The sequence below is a fragment of the Corvus hawaiiensis genome, chromosome 10 (genome assembly GCF_020740725.1).
Source record: "Corvus hawaiiensis isolate bCorHaw1 chromosome 10, bCorHaw1.pri.cur, whole genome shotgun sequence".
Lineage (NCBI taxonomy): Eukaryota > Metazoa > Chordata > Aves > Passeriformes > Corvidae > Corvus > Corvus hawaiiensis.
In genome coordinates this window covers 27,123,651-27,150,839 of record NC_063222.1, presented here as the reverse complement: position 1 = coordinate 27,150,839, position 27,189 = coordinate 27,123,651, and the positions used below count along the sequence as shown (strand labels likewise).

General features: G+C 42.8%; 1 protein-coding gene across 1 annotated transcript in view; it reads left to right on the top strand.

The window, feature by feature from the left end:
• Positions 1 to 27,189, top strand: part of RSRC1 (arginine and serine rich coiled-coil 1) — a 104,797-nt gene that overhangs the window by 44,981 nt on the left and 32,627 nt on the right. Inside the window, exons 6-7 of the mRNA XM_048314349.1 lie at positions 2,857 to 2,893; positions 18,467 to 18,518. Of these exons, the coding sequence (XP_048170306.1) occupies positions 2,857 to 2,893; positions 18,467 to 18,518 (89 nt within the window). The remainder of the gene's footprint in view (positions 1 to 2,856; positions 2,894 to 18,466; positions 18,519 to 27,189) is intronic.

The window sequence follows — 27,189 nt, the reverse complement described above, 5'->3', positions numbered from 1 at the left end:
CCCCTGGCATTGCTGAAACATTTGGATGAGCCTGAGTTTCATTTACTGGGTTTAAGGGATGATTTTAAATACATGCATGTCAAGTGGTGTTTCACTGCAAATCTTGACTTTAGTGGGGAAACAATTCCAGAGCTTCTCTGGTAGGAAAAAGGAAACCTCAAGAATAAAATCAAACTTGCCTAATGAACGAAAGAAATGAAGGTGCTGCTCTGGAGATGGTCTGAAAGGCAAATACTTGCCTTGTTGAGGACTCTGGGGTGTAAAACAGAGTAAAACATAATTACCTGGTAATGATATCAAATTAATACAACTATATGGTTTCTTCAATGTGAGCATTGGAATGCTGGATGTGCAGGAAGCTGCTCCTGGTGTTTATTTGTGGTGTTTCGTGGTTGAAAATTCTGCAGGCGCTCAAGGCGACGTGGGAGACTGAGCTGTGACCATAGGTCTGGTTTTTGCCTAAAACAACAAATGAAATATAGTATTAATGGGAGTCTTGTTTGTAAAATTTATGTTACCAATAATAAAATTTAAATATGTGATCATTATATATAATTATACAAACATAACTAATTTTATAATACAGTTTATGGTATGTATTTTAAGATATATGACTATTATGTAGAATGATATAAATATAGCTGTAATTATGCAATATAATTTATTGTATTGTATATATAATGCAGTATAATATAGAATACAGAATATAATTGCATAAAATCTATAATATAATCTGTTGGTTAACTGAAAGATAAAACCCTGCCATAGCGTGGCTGATTGATGCCCAGCAGCCTCAGGCTGGGAAGAGGTTTTCATTGGAAGTGACAGGTGCCCCAAGGTTTATTTAGGACAAGCTCAGCCTTGTCCTGGTTAGTTTGATAATGTTTTCCTTATGGATGTTCGAGCACTGCATTTCCTGCGTTAGGGCCTTGTGTTACACCAATATTCCTGTCTGGGCTGCCTCAACTACAAATTGGCTGAACAGCTCGTGACACTTTTTCAATATTATTACATTAAACCAAGTGGATTTTGATTGATAACCTAATATTCAACTAATGCAAAACATCAATCATGGCGAGTATATTAATTATTTAATATTGCAGCCTAATTCAGGAATCGATGTGCTGCAGGAGGGGAAGGGAAACTCGCTGTTCCCAGAAGGTTTGAGACAGGGGATGATGAAAAAAAAGCCCCACCAAGCCCTGCTCTACCTCCCGTGTGTTGGTTCGATACAAATCTTTATTCATTTGCCAATAATCTCTTCACATTTTCCACTTCAGGACCTTTTTTATCAGTTTTGAGGCCTGTAATTGAATTAAGGCTGCTTTCAGCACAGGCTGGGGGGAGATACTGATGGCAGGGATGGGCCTGACCTGGGAGCTCCTCCCAGCCCTGCCCTGCATCCCTCTCCCAAAGCAATTCAGGCCTTGAAGGCCAGGTAGCACCTCCAAAATGGATCATGGAACCACGGGATGGTTTGGGGTGGAAGGGAGATTAAATCCTGTCCATCCCACCCCTGCCATGGGCAGGGACACCTCCCACTGCCCCAGGCTGCTCCCAGCCCCAGTGTCCAGCCTGGCCTTGGGCACTGCCAGGGATCCAGGGGCAGCCAGGGGCAGCTGCTCTGGGCACCCTGTGCCAGGGCCTGCCCACCCTCCCAGGGAACAATTCCTGCCCAATCTCCTATCCATCCCTGCCCTCTGGCATTGGGAAGCCATTCCCTGTGTCCTGTCCCTCCATGCCTTGTCCCCAGTCCCTCTGCAGCTCTCCTGGAGCCCCTTTAAGCCCTGGAAGGAGCTCTGAGCTCTCCCTGGATTCTCCTTCAGGCTCAAGATGTGGGAGACAATTTGGGATAAATCCAGTGTGGCTGAGAAGAATAAATTCCTTCAAAATTCAAATAGTGAAAATACTTTTTTTTTTTCCCCCTCTCACTTCATTAGGGACATTTAAATAGAAGAAAACCATGTAGCAGATTTTTGGAAAAGCTTTAGGAAATTACAAATAATTAGTAATTGTAGTACCAGTAATTGGTAATGCTGTGGTATTAACTGATTCCCTGCAATCCTCACGGGCTGGTTTCTCCTTGTTTGCTGTGGCAATGACCCACCTTCCAAGAGGTGATGTTGGAATTAGGTAGAACCTGGAGCTGATGGAAGCAGGAGCCATCTCCTTGTTCAGTGGGTTGGGATTTGGGGAATTTTAAATTTGTTTTCCATTGGATTTTGTAATTTTTTCCATAGCAGGATGTGTTAAGGATTAATTTTCCCTCTGAATTCTTGCCTTTTGGTGTTTTTCCTTGGATAGTTTGGTCCATTTTTTTTTTTTTGGAGCTGCCTTCATGTAAAATTTTCCCCATTTTCTGTCTGTACATTTGTATTTTTTGCAGCTTTCAGGAATCAGATGCCAAGCTGCAGCATGGCTGCCACGACCCATGGAATGAATCACAATTCCTTCTCTGTCACCTTGGAAAGGGGCACGGGATTTCAGTAGGGTGGCAAAGCAGAGCCACGAGCACCAAACGAGGATTTGATGAACAACCCCGTGCCCTGGCCTGGCTGATTCTTCCCAGTGTAAATAGTGGGACAATTAGATTAAAAATGTTGGTTTTAAACATGTATCCAGTGGCATTGCTATGGTTTGTAGCAGTTTCAGGGCAGGTGCTGTTTGGGGGTTTAATTCTGTCACTGTGCATTAGGATAATCAATATTTTTTAGGTGTTAGAGGTAAATATTTGTATTAAAATCAAATATTTTACACACGGGAGAAATGACCCAGCTTTGCCATTTCAGAGTTAAACAGAAATCATTGCAGACAAGGGTTTAGCAACTATTTAGAACTTTTGTTCTTCTCTTACAGGGACTCTGCAAACATCAAAGCTGGATTAGAACATCTGGTAAGTTTTAATTTTCTCTTGAACATTTGCATCATCTTTGATATCTGCATTCCAAATGAACACTTTTAAATGAGCTTTGAATACCTTGAATTGAGAAAGTCAACCATTTCCCAGAGGGTCAGGGTACTGTTATTGTGTGAAGGCACTCACATTTTCATTTATCTCCCCATTTCAAGGGAATTTTAATTTTTTTAATTTACTTTTTTTTGATGTAGAGATGAAATAAACCGGCCTACAATCCCTGGATTGATGATTGCCTTAATTATAAACAAAAATTGTTTGGTGTTGGATTTTTGGCATATCCTGATCTGAAAACAACAAACTTGTGATTAAAAAAAAAATATAAAAAAAAAAGAAAGACAGGGACACAATCAAATATTGCATGCATAAATATGGTGTGTTTGAGTCATTTGGAGGCTGTGAAAGAAGTGCACAGCTTTGTGTTTTCTCTTGTCTTTGCTTTATGAATAATGGATTGACTTAAATTCCATTCAGGGCTGCAGCAGAAAATAATAATAATTGAGGTGCAAAATATTTCTGGTTTAGATAAACATATTAAACCCACAAGTGATGGCAAGCCAGGCTTAGCATTAAAAACTTGTCAGTTGATCAAAACTGGGAAAAATAAAATCTTGTCACAAGTCAGGAGCTGGTTGAGCCTCACATGTTGGTATCAGCAATCAGTGGAACATTAAATAGTTCATCTAAAGTGATTATTAAATCCCATTAAATTAAAATATTCGCTATTAATGGCACATCCATCCTGAGAAGGGTTTAATGTTTTCATGGAATAATTAAATAATCCCCACGGTTCCATAGTGCTGTTAAAAACATCGTGTGTTGCACTGGAAAAAATTGCTTTTCTCTTGTTGGGAATCATGTTGGGAATCACTTGGGAAGGGTGATTTGTAGGAGCTTGGGTACCAGTATCTCCTGGGAGTGCTAGAGGGATGGAAAGGATGGCTATCCTGGTGGGATGGCCATCCTGGTGGGATGGAAAGGATGGCTATCCTGGTGGGATGGACATCCTGGTGGGATGGAAAGGATGGCCATCCTGGTGGGATGGACATCCTGGTGGGATGGCCATCCTGGTGGGATGGAAAGGATGGCTATCCTGGTGGGATGGCCATCCTGGTGGGATGGAAAGGATGGCTATCCTGGTGGGATGGCCATCCTGGTGGGATGGAAAGGATGGCTATCCTGGTGGGATGGACATCCTGGTGGGATGGAAAGGATGGCCATCCTGGTGGGATGGACATCCTGGTGGGATGGACATCCTGGTGGGATGGCCATCCTGGTGGGATGGAAAGGATGGCTATCCTGGTGGGATGGACATCCTGATGGGATGGAAAGGATGGAATGGTGGGATGGACATCTTGATGGGATGGAAAGGATGGCCATCCTGGTGGGATGGACAGGATGGCTATCCTGGTGGGATGGACATCCTGGTGGGATGGACAGGATGGCTATCCTGGTGGGATGGCTATCCTGGTGGGATGGCTATCCTGGTGGGATGGCTATCCTGGTGGGATGGCTATCCTGGTGGGATGGACATCCTGGTGGGATGGACATCCTGGTGGGATGGACATCCTGGTGGGATGGCTATCCTGGTGGGATGGCTATCCTGGTGGGATGGACATCCTGGTGGGATGGACAGGATGGCTATCCTGGTGGGATGGCTATCCTGGTGGGATGGCTATCCTGGTGGGATGGACATCCTGGTGGGATGGGTATCCTGGTGGGATGGCCATCCTGGTGGGATGGATATCCTGGCCCAGTTCTCAGGAGCTCCCCTTTTCTAAAGGTGCCATGTGAGAAATGTGTTGGGAATCAGCAAATGGAATAAGGAGCAGAATTCTTGGAGCAGCTGGCAAATCCATCTTGTTTGCTGCTTCCAGGGGGATCTCAGCTGCGGGTTGAGTCCCTTAAATAAATTTTAGGAACGTTTTGCCTCCCTGCTGGTGGCAGGGAGTTGTAATCCAGCACCTTCCTGGGATTTTTCTCGTGCACAATGAAGCTGCTTTGCTCCTGACAGATTGACTTTGGCTGGGACTTGTTCTAAACTGGGATTTCTGCCACAGCAGGAGCTGCAGGCCTGGTTTAGAACAACAAATGTTCCCAAAGAGTGGGAAGGAAGAGGCTCTGTGGGCTTGGAGTAGCCTGGGGAGGTGGGGAGCAGGAAGAGAGTTGAGTGGTGTTCAGGGTTTCTCTGGGATTGGGGCAAAATGTGCTGGAAATATCCCCTGTGGAATGAGGATGCCTTAAGTGCTTATAGGGTAACTCACAATAATTTGGAATAAAATTATGTCTTCATTAAATAAATGGGCTGCTTTGCATTTAGAATGCCAGCACTGGGCAGGAAGGGACCTTAAAGATCCCTTGAAGAGATCTTGTGTATCTTACAGATCTTATAATATCTCATTCCACCCCCTACCATGGGCAGGGAATGTTTCTTTGAAAGATCTGTCAAAAACCTCCAGGTTTGAGGCTTTTTTTCCCTTTTCCCTTTCATCTTGGAAAATCTGTCCTAGGAATGGGTGCTCGAGGAAACAAACTGTTTCCCAAGGCACCTGCAGGTAGGAATATTTGTGCTGGAAACTGTTCCATATCCCAAGATTTTGCCCATAAAGACCTTTTGGACTCCAATAAATTATAGGGATATTCCTCAAAAGATCTCAGCCACACAATTCCGGCTCTGCTACTTTAATTCCCACATCTCCAAATACGTGTAAGGAGGTTTTTCCCACCTTAAGAGTCTTTATCTTGATTTGATAATCTGTTATTGAGTCCCTTCTGTGAAAAAAGGGTGTTTGACAATTTGTGATTTACCAGAGTCTGGACTGACAGGACAAGAGGGAATGGCTTCAAACTGAAAGGGAGTAGGTTTAGATGGAATACTGGGAAGGAATTCCTGTGTCTGAGGGTGGGCAGGCCCTGGCACAGGGTGCCCAGAGCAGCTGGGGCTGCCCCTGGATCCCTGGCAGTGCCCAAGGCCAGGCTGGACACTGGGGCTTGGAGCAGCCTGGGACAGTGGGAGGTGTCCCTGCCCATGGCAGGGGTGGCACTGGATGGGCTTTAAGGTCCACATCTTTCTTTGATCTGGTGAACCAAAAAAAACCCAACCAAAAAAACCCCTCTCCTTTATTAGGTGTCAATATTTTATGAAGTGTTTCTTTTTATTAAGTGTTAGTATTTATTTCCTGGCTGTCACTGTGCTGGCCCCTCGCTGATCGTTGCTCTCTGAGTTTCTCACCTGTGGTGTCACAGCCCCGTGGTCCTCAGGTGGCCACAGGACAGTGATGTCTGACAGAGTCCTTGGCTTCCCAGCGAGCTGTAAACCAAGCAGCCAATTATTTGTGTTCACAAACAATTAATTAACGCTCTTAATACGAGTAATTATGTTTATCTTGCTGTCCTGGCAAAATTCCATGCTGGTCAATTATGTTCTGCAGGCTTGAATTGTCTCTTACAGAGGCCGAATGGAGGGTTGGGATTTTCCCCTGTTGAAACTGATTTATTTAAAAATAAGATTTTTCACTTTTTTTTTTTTTAATAGAAGACATTTTATCTCACATGTCCTAAAAATTATTAAAGCTGAAAGAATTCCCTTAGGGAAACCACTGTGGTGTTCTTTGGGAATTACAATTTTCATGCCTCTTTGTGTCTGGCCTTTAGTTTGGTGCTTGAACATTAAACTTGAGTCTTCAACTTGAGTCTTTCTGATCTTCTCCTTCCTAAAAGGTGATGGATACATAGGAGATTCCTCATGGAGTGGGAAGTGTGAGAGCACAGCCACTGCTGAGGTAATTTTGGCAAGGTTATAATAAAATAACTCATCTTCTGCAAGTTTTCAAAAAATTAAGAATTTGTGAAATAATCAGGTTGGGCCCTTTTCTAATCTAGTGTTAAATATTAATTATGCAGATGAATTATTTGTAACTGATCAGTGATTAACTCCTACTATTTAGACTGTAAATATTGGCATTTTTGTGGACAAGCACTGAATTCTGCCTTTGGATTTTACCTGGTTTTGGTTGCATTGAGCCCAAAATGTTGTTGACCAGCATGAGGTTACAACCTAAACCACTGCAGTCTCCCAGGGTGCAAATGAACACAGAGGACCTGAAGGGCCCAGTGTTTGTTCCTGCAAAGTACACATTAGATGAGAAAGAAGTAAAATTTTATGTCCATTAAAAAATATTTAAGTAACTTAAATGTGAATTTTATCTTCGTATGGAATAGAGATGAGCGTTGTCATCGTGTTCCAGCTACCACGCTGAGAAATGTGGTGATCAGAGTGCATAAAATGGTTTATTGCCATCACAGAATGGTGGAATTCGTTATTCCTGATTAAAAACACACCACGGAGAGCAGGAATTGGGCACCTTTCTAAGCTTTACACCAGGATGCTCACATTTTTCAAGTATCCAGAACACAGGATTGATCAAACTTAGTGAAAAGGGACCTTTTCTGTTCACCTGTTTGCAAAATGGATGAGAGGAAATGGCCTCAGGTTGCTCCAGGGCAGATTTAGGTCAGATATTTGGGAAAATCCCTTCATGGAAAAGGTGGCCAAGCATTGGAACAGGGCAGTGGTGGAATCCCCGTCCCTGGAGGGGTTTAAAAGCCCTGTGGATGTGGCACTTGGGGGACATGGTCAGTGGTGGGTTAATGGTTGGACTCGATGGGCTTGGAAGGCTTTTCCAACCCAAATGATTCTGGGATTCCCTGGTAAATGACACTTTTATAAATAATAGTTCACTGTAATTTGGTGGCTGTATTACAGTCACCTGAACCAGGCCTTGCAACTGGATCATCTTCAAGGGCCTTCCAACCCGAACCATTCCATGAATTTATGAAAAAGCCCCTCTGATTTGCATCACTTATTAACTAATAAGGGATGGTTTCACTTGAAGGTTGAGACATATCACTCAAAGTATTCTTCCTGATGTAAATCCCTAAAATTAATTCTCCTGAGCTTTTCCATAGCTGTGCTGAGCAGTGGGTGAAATTTCCAGTTGCAAATGTTGTCCCAGTCTGAGAGGAAGGGAGTGAAGGTTGGGGGGTGGAGAGGTTTTTCCACCTATTACCAAAGTGACATTTGTATCCAGGGACATCCCAAATTTCCACTTGGATGGGCGGGAGAGCCACTAAGTGTCCAATGGGAGGCACCAGCTTGGAAGGTGCTTTTTGAGGAGCAGTGCTGGGTCTGGCTGTGTCCCCTGTTGAAGGGGGCCCCTCGTGTCCCTGGCTTGTCCGTTGGTGGCTGATGGACCCTCTGGCTGTGCCAGGGTTGGCATCCCAAATATTCCCCTTGTTCAGCAGCAGCCTGGCCCTTGGAAATCTTTCCAGCTCCTTCAGGAGCTTTGGATCAGGTTCATATTAGGTAATCACGCCGCAGAAGATCAATGGCTTATGAATATCCATGGAAAAACGCATCCTGTTTGGCTCCATTTGCCTACAGGGATGAAATACGGGCTGCTCCTGCAGAGGGGCTCCGTGGATCCGGAGGATTTGTGGAGAACCTACTGCACTGAGTGTGTATTAAATTAATGTGCACGCACCACTTGTATTTGTTCCAAGGTTTTGCTGCTTTTTGTCGCAGATGTGAATCAAACCAACCGGGGGATCAAACCATCAGAGGCAGAATATGTTAATGGCACAATATTCAAAGGGTTGCAGTAGTTTGTTGTCCCAACGGTGACAAATGTTGTAGAAACTTGGTAAGAGAACCGAGTTTTGCCCTGTCACTTCCCATTACCAACGGGCTCAGAAACCAGAGCCACTCCATGTGAAACAGCACTTTAATGTCTGTGTGTCTTTATTAAAAACTAAACTTTGATCACTCTCATTTACCACTGAGGCAGAGGTGCCTCCCCCACCCTTGGCGGTGGTGGGGACCCCGTGACCTTTCATCCATGTGACCCCCATGCCTTTATTTGGCTCTCCCTTTGTCACCCCGCTCGTATTTACCCCAGAAATTTGTTTGACTCGCGCTCTCCGCTGTAAACTTGAAAAGGCCGATGGGAGCGGCCGCGATGCGGCTCCGCAGACGGATGAGAGGAGTGATCAGCTGAGGTAAATAACGCTGTAAAATATCAAGAGTGTGATTTTCCCTGGCATCTGCATAAAACCCCCGGCACGTGCGGGTGTTGTTTCCAATTGCGCCGGCGGTTTGTTCGCAATTCCCGTAATTTGATCGTGGCTGATGAAAAGCTGACAAGATTTCCACAGCGCCCCATTAGATGAAAGCAGCATGAAACCAGAGGTTAATCTGCAAACAGATTTTCCTGCTTATTACTCTAATGATTCCATCAGATTTGATGTAGCAGGCTGCGAGGCGTCTCTCGGCAGCAACAGTGTGCTCGGGTTTGATCTCCGTGCTCATTAAATGATGGAGTAATTTGGGTGACCTCTGACCAGGTGCATATCTCCTCATAATTGCACGGCATTCTGATGGGGAAATTACTGGCGAGAACCCCGAGTATTCGTCCCGCTTCCCGAGTCGAAAAACTAACAAAAGAAATATTGCATTAATTTTCAAATGATGATATTACATTTAGTGCCTGGGCCCCATATATCAAAATCTGAGAACTGCTCAGTTACTCGCTGCTCTTAATCTTAATGGTATCTGTGGATGTCAAGGGCATGGAGGAAATTAAATCGGAAAGTGCAGATAGACCTAAGAAGACATTATCTCTTGATGATTGCAGTTTTGATAGGTATTTCAGTGAATTTCATTTTCGCAGAATGCTGGAAGATGAGTTAGCCACCAGATTTTCTCATTTTTCTTCCCCGTGATTTATGTGAGTTGAGTATAAAACTTTTTATGGGAGTGCAGTTACGGCAGATGAGAGGTAAATTAATGCACTGGGTTTCCATCTCGGCCCCGCGCGCGATTGTCAGAGCTGTACATACGTAATGGGGCCCATCATTATTCAGGGTTGTTTACATTCAAAATATGTAATGAAATCTGTTCAGAATAATGAGGGAAATAAAAGTTTAGAAAATTGTAAAGGTCATGAAGTTTGAGAAATGATGCAATGCTCCCAAAATAACATTTAGGCAATATAAATTACATTATTATGCACCAACTCTGCCTTATAGAGACATGAAGATAAAGTGCTTTCGACGAGTAAAATGCTGTTAGTGCTCTCTGAAGTATGAGAATGTGTAAAATGTTTCTGATTTCATATTCTGGTTTTGTGCATATTGTGGAAAAATATATAAAGGAACTTTATGGAGGGCAGTGGCTGCTTCACTGTGCCCAAGTTTAAATGCATTTCCTGGGAGGGTTTTCTCCAGCAAACAAACACTTTGGCAGAAATGTAATTGATTGTTAATCTAATTATTGAGGCCACCATCGAATTCATCTTTTTGGGGGGTTCTTTCTCCTCTTCTTTTGGGGATTTTGCACGGAGGTCTTCGATACGAATGTATTTTATTGCATATACTGAAGAGGGATCTTGGCACAATACTGAGATGAAGCATAAATTTGCCCAACTATCCGTGCTCTGCACCTAAGATACAAATCTCTGCACCCTGATTTTATGCAGGTGCTCCTCAGGATAATTATGTTTTGCCCTGCACATTTTATATTGTATTTATTTGTCGAAAGAAGCAGCCAAAAGCATGAAACACGGGTCATTTTTTGAAAAGTTAAAACAGCAGATCTGTGCCATCCCAAAAACGGTGCAGTGGGGGTGAGTTGATCATTGAATCTGAGAGCAAAGAGAAAACGCGCTTTTATTCAAAGTATATAATCTTGATTAAGTTCAGATTAATTCCTGGGTAATTAGGCATGATTTTGGGTCGATTGTCAGATAATTTTGAAATGGTGAGTGCTAATTGAGAGCTCACTGGGTCCTTGTGATATTTGAAATGCTTTTCATTTTTAAAATGGGGGTTTTTTTCTATTATTTTTCAATTGCTGCATTTCAATGCAAATATCCCGAAGGGGATGGGATTCCCTTTTCCCGAAAAACTCTAATTTATTTAGAGAAAACTCCTCTCTTAGTGGAAAAAGTAAAGCAATAATTCAAGTATAAACCCCTCCTGTTGTTAATTAATCCCTGTTACCTGTTGGTCGTGCTCCTGTTTTTCCAGCCAGTCCATCCTTGGCTGGAGCTCTTTCCAAAGCAGTTTATGATGTGTTAATTATTAATTAAAATTAATTAAATTAATTAAATTAATTAAAAATTAATTCGTTTCAGAACCTGCATTTATCTGCTGCTGTTTTTATATTCTCCCACGACTTTGTTGTAGCATAAGACAGCAGCAGTTTGAAACGGTGATAAAAGATAAAAATGCACATTTAAGAGTTAAATGTTAATCACTTTAGAGTTTTTGTAAGCGGTGGGCATCGTTCTACCTTTAATTTTGGGTTCCACGCACCCCGCAATGCTCGGAAGAGCTCAGTTCTCACTTCACATTCAGCTCAGATTTGTAGTAATTTTCAAAGGGTAAATTAGGAATTATATGCATTTGTAGAATAACAACCAGATGATGTTGATGCAAAAATCTCTGTTCTGTCAGCTCTTTATCGGAATGTTGAGTTTTTTGGTGATTGTGGCTGAATTTCCATGCAAATGTCAATCTAAGGGATGATATTCCAGGCTGCAAGGAAATAAATAGAGGGGAGGTAATTTTTCAGCCTTTAGTGTATATCTGGGTGCAACATTATCCCTATTTCCTCTCTTATTAAAGAACCCACACAGGGTTTATGGCTGTGTAAGTTTAACACTTCCAGGAATTTTCCTTTTTAAAAGACCTGGATTTATGGATTAATTTTTTTAAAAAATCTTATTTACAACCCTCCCTATTTCTGCTGAGTGGTTAATCCATTTTGCTGTTTCCACTCCCAGTAGGAAGGCCTTTTTCCTTGCTTTTTTCAGGAATATTCACTGAAATGAATACATTGTTGTTTTCTGGTTCTTTTAAAGGAGTCCTTGCTGCAAAAACTGCTTTGAATTCCGAAAATCCCGGCTGTGTGCTTGAGCCATCCGGGCCATTTGCCACAGCCATTCCCTCCTGCCTTTGATTGTGTTCCAGTAATCCATTGTTGCTTATTCCTCACATTTTGGGCTGGTTTTAGTGGGAATAAGATGGGATTTTTCCACCCAGCCGGTGTTCCAGGGCTCTCTGAAGATCCTGCGTCACTCTGGGAAGCGGCTCCTGGTTAAGTGGAGTGAGCCTAAAAATCCACGATTAAAGTTAATAAATCCAAATGTTTTAGTGGCAGTTTGTGTCTTGGACGAGAGGAGGGAGAGGATTTGGGGAATCCTCAGCTGTGGAGCTGTGGCTCGTGTCAAAGTGCTGCTGATGTTTGGGGACACTTTAAGGTGATCTCCCTTTGATCTCGAATTCGTGTGAAAATTCCCTCGGGTGGGAAGCTCGGAGTCCCTTTGGTGTTGTAGCAGGAAATTCAGACCTTGCATCCGGTTGTTTAGAGCTGGGATTTTATAGTTCTGCCTAATGCTGTCATTCCTCCTTGGGCTCTGAATTTAAGGATTGGGCCTTATCCTTGTTGCCTGTCTCCTTCCCAGTTTTGGTAAATTGGCTGTCTTGGAGGAGGAGAACTTTGGGAGAGTTTTCCATCCTTTCTGTCAAGGTTCAGATGCTTTTTCCTGGCTCTGGCTGGAGGAGCCACATTCCATAACTGGGTTTTCCCTTTGCTGTGGTGTTGGTGTCTAATTAAGCTGGACTCTTCCCTTCATCATTGGTCATATTTTCTGGGGCCTTTACATAAATTAAAATCTGGGGTTTTTCTGCCCATTTTTTTGGTTAATGATTTCCCTTTCCTTAATTAGTCCATCTCTGATGCCGGATTCTTGATTTCTGTGGAAGTACCAAGAGCATCTGTGCATTCCACAGACAGAAATTACCATTATTCCATGCTTTACATGATTTTTCTCCACTTATAATTCGCTTTGATAAATTTAAGATGATATTTTTGGGAACAGGTAGGTCTGTATCCAGCCAGGACACTCCTGCCATAGCTTCTTCCAGAGTGTTGTTATTGATTAATTGTATCAGAGGAAAAACTCCAACTAGGACATAAATATCATTTTCCCATCCAATCTTTTCAGCTGATTTATGTCTGAAAATGCAGGGGTTTAATTCAAATAGTGCCAGATGTGCTTATTATATTTCTGTGCTATTAATTCAGATTAGGAATTCTTCTTTGGGGTTTTATTTTTATATATTTAATGTGAAAAACGTTCCTTTATCAATCTGGAATTTGCCACCCTCAAAGACTTACGTATGGAAAGGGTGACAACTGCAAATTCTCAATCTCCTTTGGTTTTACTTTTACTTTAATATTTTATGCTCCTGTGAAGTGTCTTCTCACACAAATAAGTTCTTTATTTTCAGTTTCTTTGGTAATTTTTTTTTTTTTAATCACCTAAAGAGGAATAAATGGCAGAAAAGGAATCCAGCTTCCTATGGTAGACAAACCTGTCCCACAATCTTTTCCATGATTTCATCAAACCCTGTTTAAAAGCTGGCTGGCCTTAGGCTCCTTTGTTGCTCTCTCGTGTTGAGATTTGCTGGAAGTGGGATGGAAAATGTTCCAGGTGAAGGCAGGCCACGGATTTATGGAACGCATTCAAATGTAATTATAGGTGTATCCCCTCTGATTAATTAATTTCTTCCTTGTCTCTTCCCATCACTGACACTCGAGGTCTCCTTTTAGCTGTCCACAGCCCCAAACTGGGCTTTTCATGAACTGATGCTGGGATTTGGGAATGCAGTGGGGCAGAGTTATCCCAGTGGGATTGCATTTATCCCGCTCCAGGCTGCTGTTACCGCTCCAGCTGGTTCTGCCTGTCAGTCTCCTGTATCCCAGAATTCTGGATTTCTGTACAGATTGGATGGAATGTTGTCATTCAGCATTATTCCCACATCCCACTGCAGCTGGGACATCATTCCAGTTCCGCAGGAGCAGGCAGCCCTCATCAGGGATTCCTGGGAGAAGTGGGATTGGGTTGCTTAGTGCCGTGGTTACTGATTTTCCTGTCTTACCCAGGGATTGAATCAGAACCTCTTGGCACTCTTGTGAAAACACCAGCTTGTCTTTCCAAGCCCCTGTATCCATGTTTGAGGAGTGATGGAATAGGCTCGTGTGACGTGGCTGTTTGTCCAGAGAAGCCACTGCTTTGTCCATTAATGGGATTTGCTTTCCTCTTGCTCTCCTTCCTCCATGTGAATTCCATCCATGTAATACCAGAACCCCTGGGTTTATCCCTGCTGAGCAATTCCCTTCATCCCAACCAACCACAACCTCTCTCATTCCACTGGGAAAACCTCTCTTATACTTCCACTCGGGAATTTCTCTTGGATTCTCAGCCTTGCCGACTTTTCTTTTTCCTGGAATCCATTCCAAACATTTGCTGCAGGTTTCTGACCCGCTCTGGAGTTATTCCCAGTAGTTTTGGGTAGCCACCTCCTCAGACAACTGGGGAATGTGTGTTTGGTTCCCTCTTTTTCTTGTTACACTTCTCCTTAACCTTTTTTTGAGCTCATCAGGCATTGGGAAAGGTCAGATAAATGTCCCCAGGAAAGGGATGAGAGGCTGGAATTAAAGCAGGAGGATGGATTTGTGCTCTGCCTTCGAGATCAGATCTGGAGTTACTTAATTAGTGTTTATTTACTGCCTCCTTGGGGTATTGTTTGGATTTTGCTTTTAAACTGGGATTTTGCTATCTACACTTGCATCCAGAGGAGTTTGAACCCCGGGAAATGACACCAGGAGATCCGTAGTGGGTACAGCCACAGCTCACGTCCCATTTTCAGTTTTCACTGTTTTTAAATTAGGAGCTTGATTGTTTTCATTAAAGAGGTTTGATATCCTACATCCTCTCTGCAAGTCGAACGTGGAATTACAGTTTCAGGTAGCAGGTTTTCCTGGGGATGTTGAGGGCTAGGTTTGTCTTTATTGGATGTAAAGAGAAAAGATTTGTGTGAAAAGCCCCCCAAATTGATCACCACCACCAGAAGTTTGTTGGGCTTTTGCCCAGATATTTTCAGACAGAAAAGTCCTGTAGGTAAATTTTACCCCACCAGTGTCAGGGGTGAGCAGGAGGAATGGAACCTGTCCTGTTTTAGCACATACTGGACATTTTCTGTGTGAAATTCTGTAATAAAAATTCAGGAAGGGAACGTTCCAGCTCAAAATGCTGCAGCATCATGAACTGCTGGAGCCCTGGGATAAAAGTTTTCCAGTGCTGCCAAGAGCCACATGCTCTGCTCCACAGTATTCCCAGTGGCTGCCTCCAGCAGAAACTTGGACTCTCTTTACAAACTTCATGTTTCTCAAATCCTTTTCCTCAGTGTTCTCAAGTTTTCACTTTAATATTTTCTCTGTCAGAAACATTTACCATTCATCCCAAGTAGCAGGAATATTTTAAAAAATACAATCTACAGCTGAATTAAAGTGTTTGTTCTAATCTATTAATCAATTGAGAAGCTGAATCTCCCTTGAAATGGAATATTTTGAAAGCCAGCCATGGCTCTGATGGCATTTCTGGAGCTGCCCATCACACTCAGCACTTGTTTCCTGGAGCTGTGAGTGGCAAGCAGCTTGTGGGGGGATTTTTACACAAAACCCACTGAATTTGAAGTTATGACACTTTGGTTTAGTGTAGTTTAATTAAAAATAACTCCTTATAAAAGGAGTAGTGATGGAATGCAGTGGATGAACTGCGAAGAGAAACAAGGATGCCTTGCATCTTCATGAATCAGCTGCCGTTAAAAATTGAATGATTGAATCAAATTTTGGCTTGAGATATTAAAACCTGTTGTTAATCACATGGATATTTGTGGCTGGTGGTGTCCTGTGGAATACCATCATTTTCTGAACTGGGATTCCGGTGTCTCACCTGACGCTTTTGGATACATGTAAAATTCATTGCCGGGGATGACCTCAGGTCATTTTACAGCATGTTTGTTAAGGAATTTTAGGGAATTCCTCTCCTCCTTTTACAGTTAGTGGGCTCCTTCCCCAGCTGGCTCTGGAAATATGTGTTTCTTTTTTTTTTTTTTCACTCTCTTTGAACTATTTTCCTTCTGTGTTGTGCTTAAGACCATAAGGAAAGTACAAGGGTTTATTTTGCTCGACATCACTCTGGTAATGTTTCCTCCACCAATCATTTCACCATTTTGAAGTTTCCTGAGGGTCTTCCTGAATTTTTTCACTTAATGGTCCCCTAAATCAATACTGACCTCGGGTAGCTGGTTGTTCTCACACATTGCTCCTGGCTTGTTTGAGGCTCTAATTGTGGTTTTCAGCTGAAATCCTCTCTGTCCTTTTTTCTCCGAGTGCTGGCCTCATCCACCAGTTGGAGACATGTTTTCTGGGGCCAAGCCAGTCACCTTTATTTCAGAATCCTTCTTTCACTCCTTGTTTAGGGCTTATTGATTGATAAAAAGGTGGCTGTGCCGAGTTCTCCGGCGGCTAAATGATGCCCATGGAGTAATTAACACCTGGAGCGAGGGCAAAGGGGAAGATGCCTCCAAAGCAACTGCTGGGGCTGTTCCCAGTGGGATATTGCTGAGTAAAAGAAGAATTTGAGTCTTCCCTACCTTCTACCAACAGGACACATCCATACCTCCGTGGGAGGAGGGGGGAAAAGCATTTGGAGCTCGTGGAGCTCCTCAGAACAGCGGGATGGGTTGTGTTGGTGTTGTGGAACTCCGTGTTGAGTGCTGGGAGTGACATTTGTACAGCTGCTCTTTGGCTCCCTTCTCCTCCTCTGGAGCCTGGCTTGGCATTTGCTCTTTTGTGGAATTCTTGTGGGCATGGTGGTGCTGGACACGAGTATCTTAGGTACTGTCAGTGGAACATCTTTCTCCAGTCACTGGTGCTAAACAGTGATGGTTGCATAGCCAACAGGAAGAGATCCAGGGATTTGAGGGATCCCTGAACTGGATAACTGCAGTAGGAGTAGGAAGTTGTGTTTTGGGATACCAGAACCCACCTGATGGATGAGGTGCACAAAGACTTGGGCTGTTCATGTGCTGATGTGAGCACAGGCGGAGTTTGACACCAGGCACTTTTCCTTCTCTGCTTCTCCTGCAAAATTTTGCCAAACTCGACTAATCCTGGTGGGTTTTTTTTAATTTAAAGTTGTCATGGAATGGAGAAACCACAAACCCAAGTAAAGCTTCTCTGAAACTGAAGCTGGGCAAGTCGGTTCTGGATAAAAAGCAGATCTTTCCCTTCCTCTCCTTCCTTTCCTCCTGTGATGTATTTAAGATGCCAAAACACATTGCAGTGATTAGTTCATGGCAAGAAGAAGGAAATGGAAGATAATTTATGATAAATTTCAAGATATTTGTTGCTGCCACCAGGATTAGTGGTCAGGTCTAACGGTAGGCTCCCTATAGCAGCTACAGTAATAAATTCTGCCCAGTAGGTCTGGGTTTATGCAAGCAGAAAAAATCTGAACTAAAAATGTTAGATCTCTGTACAACCAAAATCTGGATCTTCGTTAAATTGCATTTTAATGCAGCATCTCTCCTCCTGGATGCTAATGGAAGGAGCAGAAATGGAATTGTTCTGTCATTGTCAGCCTCTCTTCAAATGAGGGTGGTGGGGCCCTGCAGAGCATCACCAGGAGGGACATTCATGGCAAAGAGCTTTGCTTAATTAGAATCATGGAATCATGGCAGGATTTGGGTTGGAAGGAATTTAAAGCTCACCCAGTGCCACCCCTGCCATGGGCAGGGACACCTCCCACTGTCCCAGGCTGCTCCAAGCCCCAGTGTCCAGCCTGGCCTTGGGCACTGCCAGGGATCCAGGGGCAGCCTCAGCTGCTCTGGGCAGTTTCTTGAATTTCTTGTCTTTATTCTCCTATTTAAATTTCCCTTTTGCAGATGTTTAGGTTCTTGAGAAGAGTTTCCTAAGCTGCAAAACACCACCAAAAATTTCTGTCAGGTTTTGTTTTTAGTGCAGAGCAGAAACCTCCCAAACTTCTCCGACGCTTCCAGAAAAAATCAACTTCTGAACTCCGTGACAAATAGGGTTTGTGTATCAATTTAACTGTGGCAACGTTTGAGTGGCTTCGAATTTAGAGGGATGGCAAACACATTGGACACAGTGCAACATCACTGGGACTCATTAGCATAGTGGGGCCACAGCCAACAATGTGCTCCTCAGCCCAGCAGATGTGCAGCAATACCTTCAGGAGAGGGAAAAATCACCCCAGATCAGAGAAAAGTGTGAAAAACTCGCCATATTAATCATGTTAATTCCAGGTTTGAAGCATTATGTGGAGCTGTGTGTTTGTGTGGAATGGGGTCACCCAGGAGCCGGGCAGGATTTGGGGTTGGAGAGGAGCTGGGTGTGGGTTGGTCATGGTGCCACAGCCACCTCGCGGGGACGGTGTTTTGGGTCAGTTCTGAAGATTCCTTTGATAATTCCCACCTCAGTGTGATTCCAGTCTGGAGGTTTCTCTGGCTGGTGTGGATATGGAGTTGCTGGTGGAAGCAGGAGCTCTCTGAGGGTGGGAATGTCAGAGCTGGAATGTCAAATGTACAGCCAGGTGTGAGCTGATCAATCCTCTCTTGCAGACTCCTGCTGAACAGGCCAAAGCCAGGCTGCAGCTGGTTCTGGAGGCAGCTGGTGAGTAAATGATAATCTTAACAATTTACTTCATGTTTGTGATACCAGGTGGGATTTTGTCTGTTGGTGTTTGGTAGATGCTTATGCTGTTCTTATTTCAGGTTAAGATTAAATTGGTTTGCATCATCATTGGCACTTAGTAAAGCCCTTTAAGGAAATAAAAATAAGTCATTTTTTTACACTAAAACCTCACATGTTTGTTCTCTGGCTCCTGCTGCTACTGAGGTTTTATTCCATGCTCTCAAAAATTTGGTTTTGTTTGGTTTTTTGCACTTTTCTTTATTTTTTGGCATTGTTCTAAATCAGTGCAAGTATTTTTTTATTATTATTACTTTTCCCCTTTTGGAAACTGTCTGTTTTGAGGAAACTCCTCACATTGCTGATGTATTTTTTTTTTTCCAAAATCTATCCAGCCTTTTGCATTGTCTCTCTTCCAATATATTCCTTGTTCTCCAGAACTTTTAATAAGTCTTTGAAGCATGTAATTATGAAATGGATGTGACAGCCCTGACCTCAAAAGCACAATTTGTGTATTCTGCTGCCATCAATCACACCTCATTTTTTAATTTCTTTTGTACCTGGGAAATGTACAGAAGATAACTGGGGGTCATATATCATCATGACCTGGGCTCCGAAATTTTCCAAAGCTTATCAGAGGTCTGTGACATTGTTAAACTCAAATATTCACCGTTGAGGGCTGGATCTTAGATTGAAGCTGCAAGTTTTTCATATGGAACAGAAGAGATTTAATCTCTTTGTGTCTCTTACCATCCAAAATACAGAATTAAGTTCCTTCCTGGCTTCATTTCAGTCTTGGTCATCCCAGGCACTGATGAGATCATCCCCCACCTTCTTCCCCAAGTCCTGCATTCAGTCAATTACATTTAATTTTTATTAAATTGCTGTGAGAAGAGGTTGGAAATGTTGATAATGTTGTTTCAATATATTTTTGTGTTTACTCCTTGCAAAATCAGCCCTTTTTTCAGCTTTTAGTCTTAAAAATCACTTTATGCTGAGCCATTACCCAGCAGCTTTTCGAGGAGTTTGGGTTCAACAGGTCCATTGCTGTTGCTGTTGTGGTGATGCTTTATTTGAATATAATTTAAATTAACTCTGTGCTTCAGTAGTGGTGAGTGGAGCTGTTGTTTGTGTACACAGGGCTCTGTACGGGCTCCATCCCAAACTTGGGAATGAACTCATGGAATACCTGGCTGTACACGTTGTAGGGCTTGCTCCAGTCCCACTAAGTGGGAATAAAAAGCTGTGCTTTGTTCCCGGTGGATTATCCATGGATTTGGAGGTTAGAGACACGCTGCTCCTCTGTGGTTTGGACAAACAAACCAGGGGCTCTAAATCGCCAGCAAGTGTTGGAGAGACTTTTGGGACAGTCCCTTCCTGGTTCATCCCTGCTGACATCATGGAATCATGGAATGGTTTGGGTTGCAAGGGACCCTAAAGCCCACCCAGTGCCACCCCTGCCATGGGCAGGGACACCTCCCACTGTCCCAGGCTGCTCCAAGCCCCAATGTCCAGCCTGGCCTTGGGCACTGCCAGGGATCCAGGGGCAGCCCCAGCTGCTCTTGAATTCCTTGTCTTTATTTTCCTATCTAAATTTCCCTTTTTCAGATATTTAGGATCTTGAGAAAATCTGCTTTTAGAATTTACCCTAGACCTTATTTTAGGAAATAGCAGCTGCTTTCTCTGAAAGGCAGAAATCAGCAATCAGCAAGTAATAAAACAGACTCTTATTATTGAGGGGTTTTTTTCCCCCATGTGTATTCAGAGATGGGAATTATGACTTCTGGTCTCTCATTATGAAAGCAGGTCAAATAAAAACTATTCACCTGTGCCTGTGAGGGAGAAGGGGTAAGATGGCCATTTTTATATGATACAGTGCTGACAAGAAGGTTTGGCTCCAAGTCCTGCATTCATGCTGACTTTGTTAAATAATGTTTTTCTTTGTAAGTGTAGATTCATGTCAGTAATTTTGTTCTCATTAGGCGGGGCAACACTGGGAGGTACTGAAAGACTTTAATTCTCGAGGCAACTGATTTTTGATTTATAAAAGCCATCATTCCTCAGACGTTGTTAGTCCCAGCTATAAATTCATATTTGCAGAATTTATTGAATTAGATTTCTTAATATTGAGGTGCCAGGGAGCCTTTTTAGGCTCCTCTGACAACCTCCCACAAGTTGCCGTGCCCGAGCAGATGTTAAGCAGGCAGTAGTTGAATGTTAATTTGGAGAGGGTGGGATGTTTAAGCCCATCTGAAGTATGTTCCATGTGGGCCTTCCAGACTGAGCTACAATGCTTTGTCTCTTGGGAGAATTTCCAAGCTAAACCTCTTTCTTTTTGTCGCTCTATATGGACTCTCTCAAGTCAGTATAAAGCAGATCATCCCTGGGCTAAAGCTCTCCAGCTTTTGTTAGTGGGCTCTGTAGGGCTGTAATTAGGCCTCCTGGCAGGCCTTGCCGGCCAGTTAACGGTCATATGGAGTTTTTCTGAGGCAGACTGGCTTTGTGTAAATCCTTGCTCGGGATCTCCTTCTGGGTCACTTCCTACCAGGCCGGGGCTTTGTGCCGCTGCCCCACGGGCGGACGGGGAGCAGCGTCCCCTGACCAGCGCCGGCTCCGGGAGCGCCGCACAATCCACGCGGATAATCCCCAGTGTAAACAGAGGATTTAGCTCAGCTTCTGTCACTTACAGTTGCCAAACCACTTGGGTGTCTGTGATTTCTTTCCCAGACTTCATTACCGAGGGTCGGAGAAGATCCGAGCTGGGGGTTTGTGTTAAACGTGGCTCCCGGCGCCGATTTTAGGGAAAAGTTTGCGCTATTTCAAATCCTAAATCCCAAGCTTAGAGCAAACCTCAACATTTGAAAGCTGCTTAATACGTGCTGTAAATGATACAGCACCTGTGCTTTCTCATAAAGATTAAAATATGGATGAATATTCCCGAAATGTCAATAAATTCCTATGAAATGGCACGCGGCCGTTTCAAACTGTCGATATTGCCGCCTCTTGCAAAGGACTCCGAGAGCTTTGCCATGGTGCTAAGCAGAAATTTCTTACTCTCCATATAAAGACGATGACAAAAGGCAATTGATCTGGATTTTCAAAGGTCTAGAGTTGAAATAAGTGACTGATCTATTTTTGGGATCTGCATTTCAATCTCTGGCTGAAAGAGCAGTCAAGAATAGGGCGTTTTGTGCAAAGAATTCACCGGAGTTTATTTAAAGGAAACTGCAGGACTGAGGCACTAAATGTGAGGTGATGAAAATGGGGGAATACAAATTCCAAGTGTTTACCATTTATCAGATCCAATTCTGGTTGTTGGGTATTTAACTCATTATCTTTGAATTATGCTATCAGATTGCTGCCTTTCATTTTGCACTGTGCGTCTTTATTGCATTTTACACGTTCCTCAAAGAGGAAATCATGGAATACAATGAGTACTTTGGCCTTAACTGTGGTAAATACAAATGTTTTATAATTCTGACTGCCTTTCTTTTTTTTTGAAATCTACCCATTCTGCCACAAGTTACTGGGGAGAAAAAGCCTGCTTTGCACTCATTGCCTGATAAATATAGTCAAATATTCTCTGCTTTTGGGTATCAAAATGGCTCATAACAGATGTGGCTGAAAGGACCACATACGTAGACTGTATGATTTTAGTCTGGTGGAACTAATAGGATCACTTGCTACTTTATAGATTCTTGCTTTTCTTTTACTTTAATAAAAACTGTTTAGTTAAATAGGTTGGCCTCTATTTTGCTCTTTTCCAGCTATGCAAAGCAGTCGGGCGGGCAGGTGGCAACAAGTATGAAAAATTTCCTTTTATTGGGGCTTCTTTTCAACTGCCAAATTTATCAAATGTTTATGGGTTTCTCGTTTTGATGATGGTTTTCTTTCAGTTTTCTTATTTGTGTTCTTTCCACTGAAAGCTCGCTGGCTTTAATTTGAATTTCTAATTATGCAATGAATTTTAGAAGGGTGGGTAATGTGTGTTGTATATATGCACAAAGGATGAAATAATACTTAAAATATTTTATTTGTTCTGTGGAAATTTAGAACAGGCTTTTAAAATAATTCTTGCCCCAGAAATTGCAAGGATTTGAAATTTTAGCAACCTTAAAAGTTCTGAATATTGAAAAAGAGATGAAGTTAGTTGCTATGTAGGTTTGATTTGATATAAAACTCTAATTTTTATCAATTTCAAATAGTTGTTTTGAATGGTGGCAATTGGCACTTTGGATAATTGCATTTTACTGCTCCTTATATACAAATCGTGGTTTGGAGAGCAAAGGTGTCTTCCTTGAATGATGTTTTCTCTTTCAACCTCTTTCTGGATGGAGGTGCTGTAAAGGGTTTTGTGAGGGTGTTTTGTGGAGCATTTCCTGAACCCCCAGCTAAGGAAAGGACTTTTCATCATAGTGACTCTTCACCAGTGTGGGAAGCTTGTTACTGTTCCCTGTGTCAAAGGAAAAGAAACTGGAATGACACCTGGGAAGAGCCTCGACAGTGATTGCTCCAACTTCATCTTTGTGTGTCCTGCCCTCGGGCCATCTGAGATTCCAGAATCCCAGACTGGTTTGGGTTGGAAGGAACCTCAAAGCCCATCCAGTGCCACCCCTGCCATGGCAGGGACACCTCCCACCGTCCCAGGCTGCTCCCAACCCCATCCAGCCTGGCCTTGGGCACTGCCAGGGATCCAGGGGCAGCCCCAGCTGCTCTGGGCACCCTGTGCCAGGGCCTGCCCACCCTCCCAGGGAACAATTCCTGCCCAATCTCCCATCCAGCCCTGCCCTCTGGCACTGGGAAGCCATTCCCTGTGTCCTGTCCCTCCATGCCTTGTCCCCAGTCCCTCTGCAGCTCTCCTGGAGCCCCTTTAGGCCCTGCAAGGGGCTCTGAGCTCTCCCTGGAACCTTCTCTCCTGGCTCCATAGGGCAGGTTTATCCTGTTCTTGAAAACCAGCTAATTTAGGAAATCCATCTAATTATGGAGTTAATGAACCCAGTTTTTAGGTCAACTGCTGATTCCTCCTCAGCAGATTTTGGTGTCAAAACCCATTTCAGTGACAGCATCAGCAGACAGAACACTTGAAAAATCTCTGAGCGATAGAGGAATTAAACAATTAATTAAAAAATCAAGGAGATGTGCATTAGAAGAAGTAGCTACTTTTTATATGATGTATTTTATGAGAATTTCAGGTGTTTTAAGACTGAATTTCAGAAAATTCAGGAAGTATTTGAGCTCACCTGAATGCTCCAGACCAATGAGCTTCATAGCCAAGCTGGACAGAGATGCCTTTCTCCACACATTGCTTGATCTCTTGGAGAAGCTTCATAATCTCCTTAGAGTTCTAAAAAAATAAGGATTTCTGCACACAAAGTGCCAACTGTAGAAAAAAGAATCATTACTCCAGGTAATTGCTTGTTTAACATATTAACGCTGTTGTCTTTACAAAATTAGTGATTTCTGAAGTGCAGCTGGTTGTGGCATTGGTGAGCAGAGTAAACACTTGGATAATAGTAATTATTAAATCATTAATTTGAATTAATTTCTGTGATTGCTGAAAAAATACAGGATTTTAATTGAATGTAGGTAGAGAATAAAATGTGTTTGAAATGAAATAATTCACTTTTGCAATGTATGATATTATTCTGTTGGTGTCTAAAAGCTGTTCACTTCAGGGACCTCTTTTAGGTTCTTACAGGAGACTAAAAAAAAAGGCTTTGAACCATTTTTGCAGAATATTTATTTGTTTTTAGAGTAAGAAGCCAATGAGGACTTGTAGGGATGCCATAATATAAACCAGAGCCTATAAGTAGAATTTAGAGTAACTTTATTAATTAATGAACATTTATTGCCTTCAGAAATCTCTCTAAAGCTTTTAGAATTTCTATTTTTTTTTTGTTAGATTTTTATCCAAGGCCTTTTTTTTTTGTGGCACCAAAAGTATCTCAGGCTTGCATGGTGCCTAATGGCTTTCAGTAATATTGCAGCATATGGGATACAGGATTTTGATGCAAATCTCTGTGCTAATTATGTGCAGATGAATCTTTCAGGCCAGCTATTGATCTGCAGTCAAAGACAATTTTTCAGTTAGCTTAAGTTTTATATCAATTCATATTTAGCAACTTTGCTGTAATTTAATTATCCACTGGTTTGGCTGTGGAAACCATATGTGGTCGTGGGGCTCGTTTGTTTTCAGCAGGTCTTTTGGGAAATGTTATTTCTTAATATTGATGGGGAAATATTTATTTCTCATGTTCTACATGATCTGTCCCAGCCTCCTCTCTGCCCAGCTGCCCTCTGTGGGCTCTGGTCATCCAAGCATTCCCAGGAATGGGTGTCCAGGAGCTTTGTTCCTTGTACATCTTTGTTTCCCTTGTACATCTTTGGATGTTTATATTTTCTACAAGTGAAAGTGGAGAGTGTTTTCACCCATGGATATAAATTCCAGTGGTGGATTTTATAGCCTGAATGCCCAGAAAAAGGCTTTAAATTGCCCCATCTGCTCTGGCTGATGGGCTCACCTTGGTGTTCTGGTGTTGGGGGCCTTTCTAATTTCCACACGGGAATTGTGCTGGAATCATCTTGCTGAAAGGAACCTTTAGATTAGATTAGATTAAATTAATTATAATTCCCTGGGAGGGTGGGCAGGCCCTGGCACAGGGTGCCCAGAGCAGCTGGGGCTGCCCCTGGATCCCTGGCAGTGCCCAAGGCCAGGCTGGACATTGGGGCTTGGAGCAGCCTGGGACAGTGGGAGGTGTCCCTGCCATGGCAGGGGTGGCACTGGATGGGCTTTAAGGTTCCTTCCAACCCAAACCATTTCATCATTTTCTTAAAACATTGTACAGGAAGTAGAAATGAAGCCCTGCTGGTTTTGTGCTTTTCCCACCCATCCTTTCAGGAAACCCTGGAATGCCAGCACACGGCTCCGAGTTCAGCAGTCATCCAGCACCTTGTTCTGTGCCTGCACCACCATCTTGTAACTCCTATATATTAATTTTTTCAAGGATAGTATTTAATATGGGTAATAACCCCCTTGTTTTAGTTATTGAAAGCCCATTTATCACAACTTTATTAAACATGGAGAACTAAGTGTGCCATTTTCGCCAAGTGCTTTCGCTCTCTCGTGTTCTCTTTGTTGCCCCAAATGAATGAAATTAGAACAAACAATCTCCGAGTCATTTGTAATCAGGCGCTGATTAATGGACTTTGGTTTCACAGCCATTATTCATTCAAGAACACCTGATATCTTTCCCATAAACAAATCGTGTTTGTCCAAATTAAGAAATTAAATGAAGCATTTGATGAGTTTATGATTGACCCTTCCAACTTGGAGCCCATTAGTCAACGTCGTTATCATGCAAAACTGCCTGACTAATGTGCTGGCTGAATGTGCTGTGTGGATTTATTATGATTTCTGATTAATGCCTGCTGCAAGCCAAACCACGGGATTGTAATAATTCCTTGATTTTCATTTGAGCAGTCGCTGAAGATTTTCATCTGTGATGAAATGCATTCGTGTCCCATTAGATTTAGAGATGATTATGAGGTGTCGGCCGAATAAATCTTAGCATGGAGCAGAGGGTGCTTTGCAAGGACTTTCAGTTGTGGTGGGTTTTTTATGGGGCTGCTGCCTGTCATGAGCAGGGATTTTTTGGGTGGTTTAAGGGGAGTTCTCCTACTTAGGCTTTTGCAAATGCGGGTGGTCGTAGAGGTTGATAGAAACAAGGTCCCCACCATAGTTTTGTAAGTGAAACATTTCTCCTCATATCTAAGAGACTAATAAGAAAATTTTCTTTGATTTGCTTTTTGTTGCTTAGACACCTTTATTCTATGAATATTTAATATAAAGAATTTTCCTGGGGATGTTTGGTAACTTTAGTGACTTGGAAAGGATGTTATACAATGTTTTCTGCTGAAGTAACGCTCTTGAAAAGCAGATGTTAAACTTCTGTTTAATGTGAAGCAAGGCAAGTTCACACTGAATTAAATCTGCATTGGATGATTTGAGCCCTGTTGCCACCAGCCCATTAAAGAACTGCTCTGTGATCCATTGGAAAGGGCGGAACGGCATCGTTGGGAAAAGGCAACAGTAATGAAAACTCGTGTCCTTTGCCATATCACTCATATTGATCACCCCAGCAAGGAAAAAGGAAGTGTTTCAAAACACAGCTTATGTGAAAAATCAAATTAGGTGCCTTTATAGCAGATCCTCCCTTTAATTCTGCTTCTATTTCCTTCTCTGTGGCTGCAGTGTGATTTATTATTGAAGATTTCTGAGCTGCTTTCTTTAAGCCATCGTGTATCCCCTTATGTTCTTAAAATACCCACTAAAACTATTTAATCACAGGAGTTTCTTAAAGATTTTGAGCATTTTATGCTGCTGATCTCAAGCCCTCGGAGAGTTTTCTCTGAGAAAGGTGAGTGATTTTATAGTGATGAGCCTCTTTGAGCAAGAGGAAATTGTGATTCCTTTGGACAGGGCTTGGAGCAGCCTGGGATAGTGGAAGGTGTCCCTGCCCCTGGAAGGGGATGGGACTGGGTGGGCTTTAAGGTCCCTTCCAACCCAACCATTCGGGATTCTCACTCACTGCAGCCCTGGGTTTGCCTCCTGTATATTCCTAACTTACAGCAGCACTGGATTTGTTTCAGGATT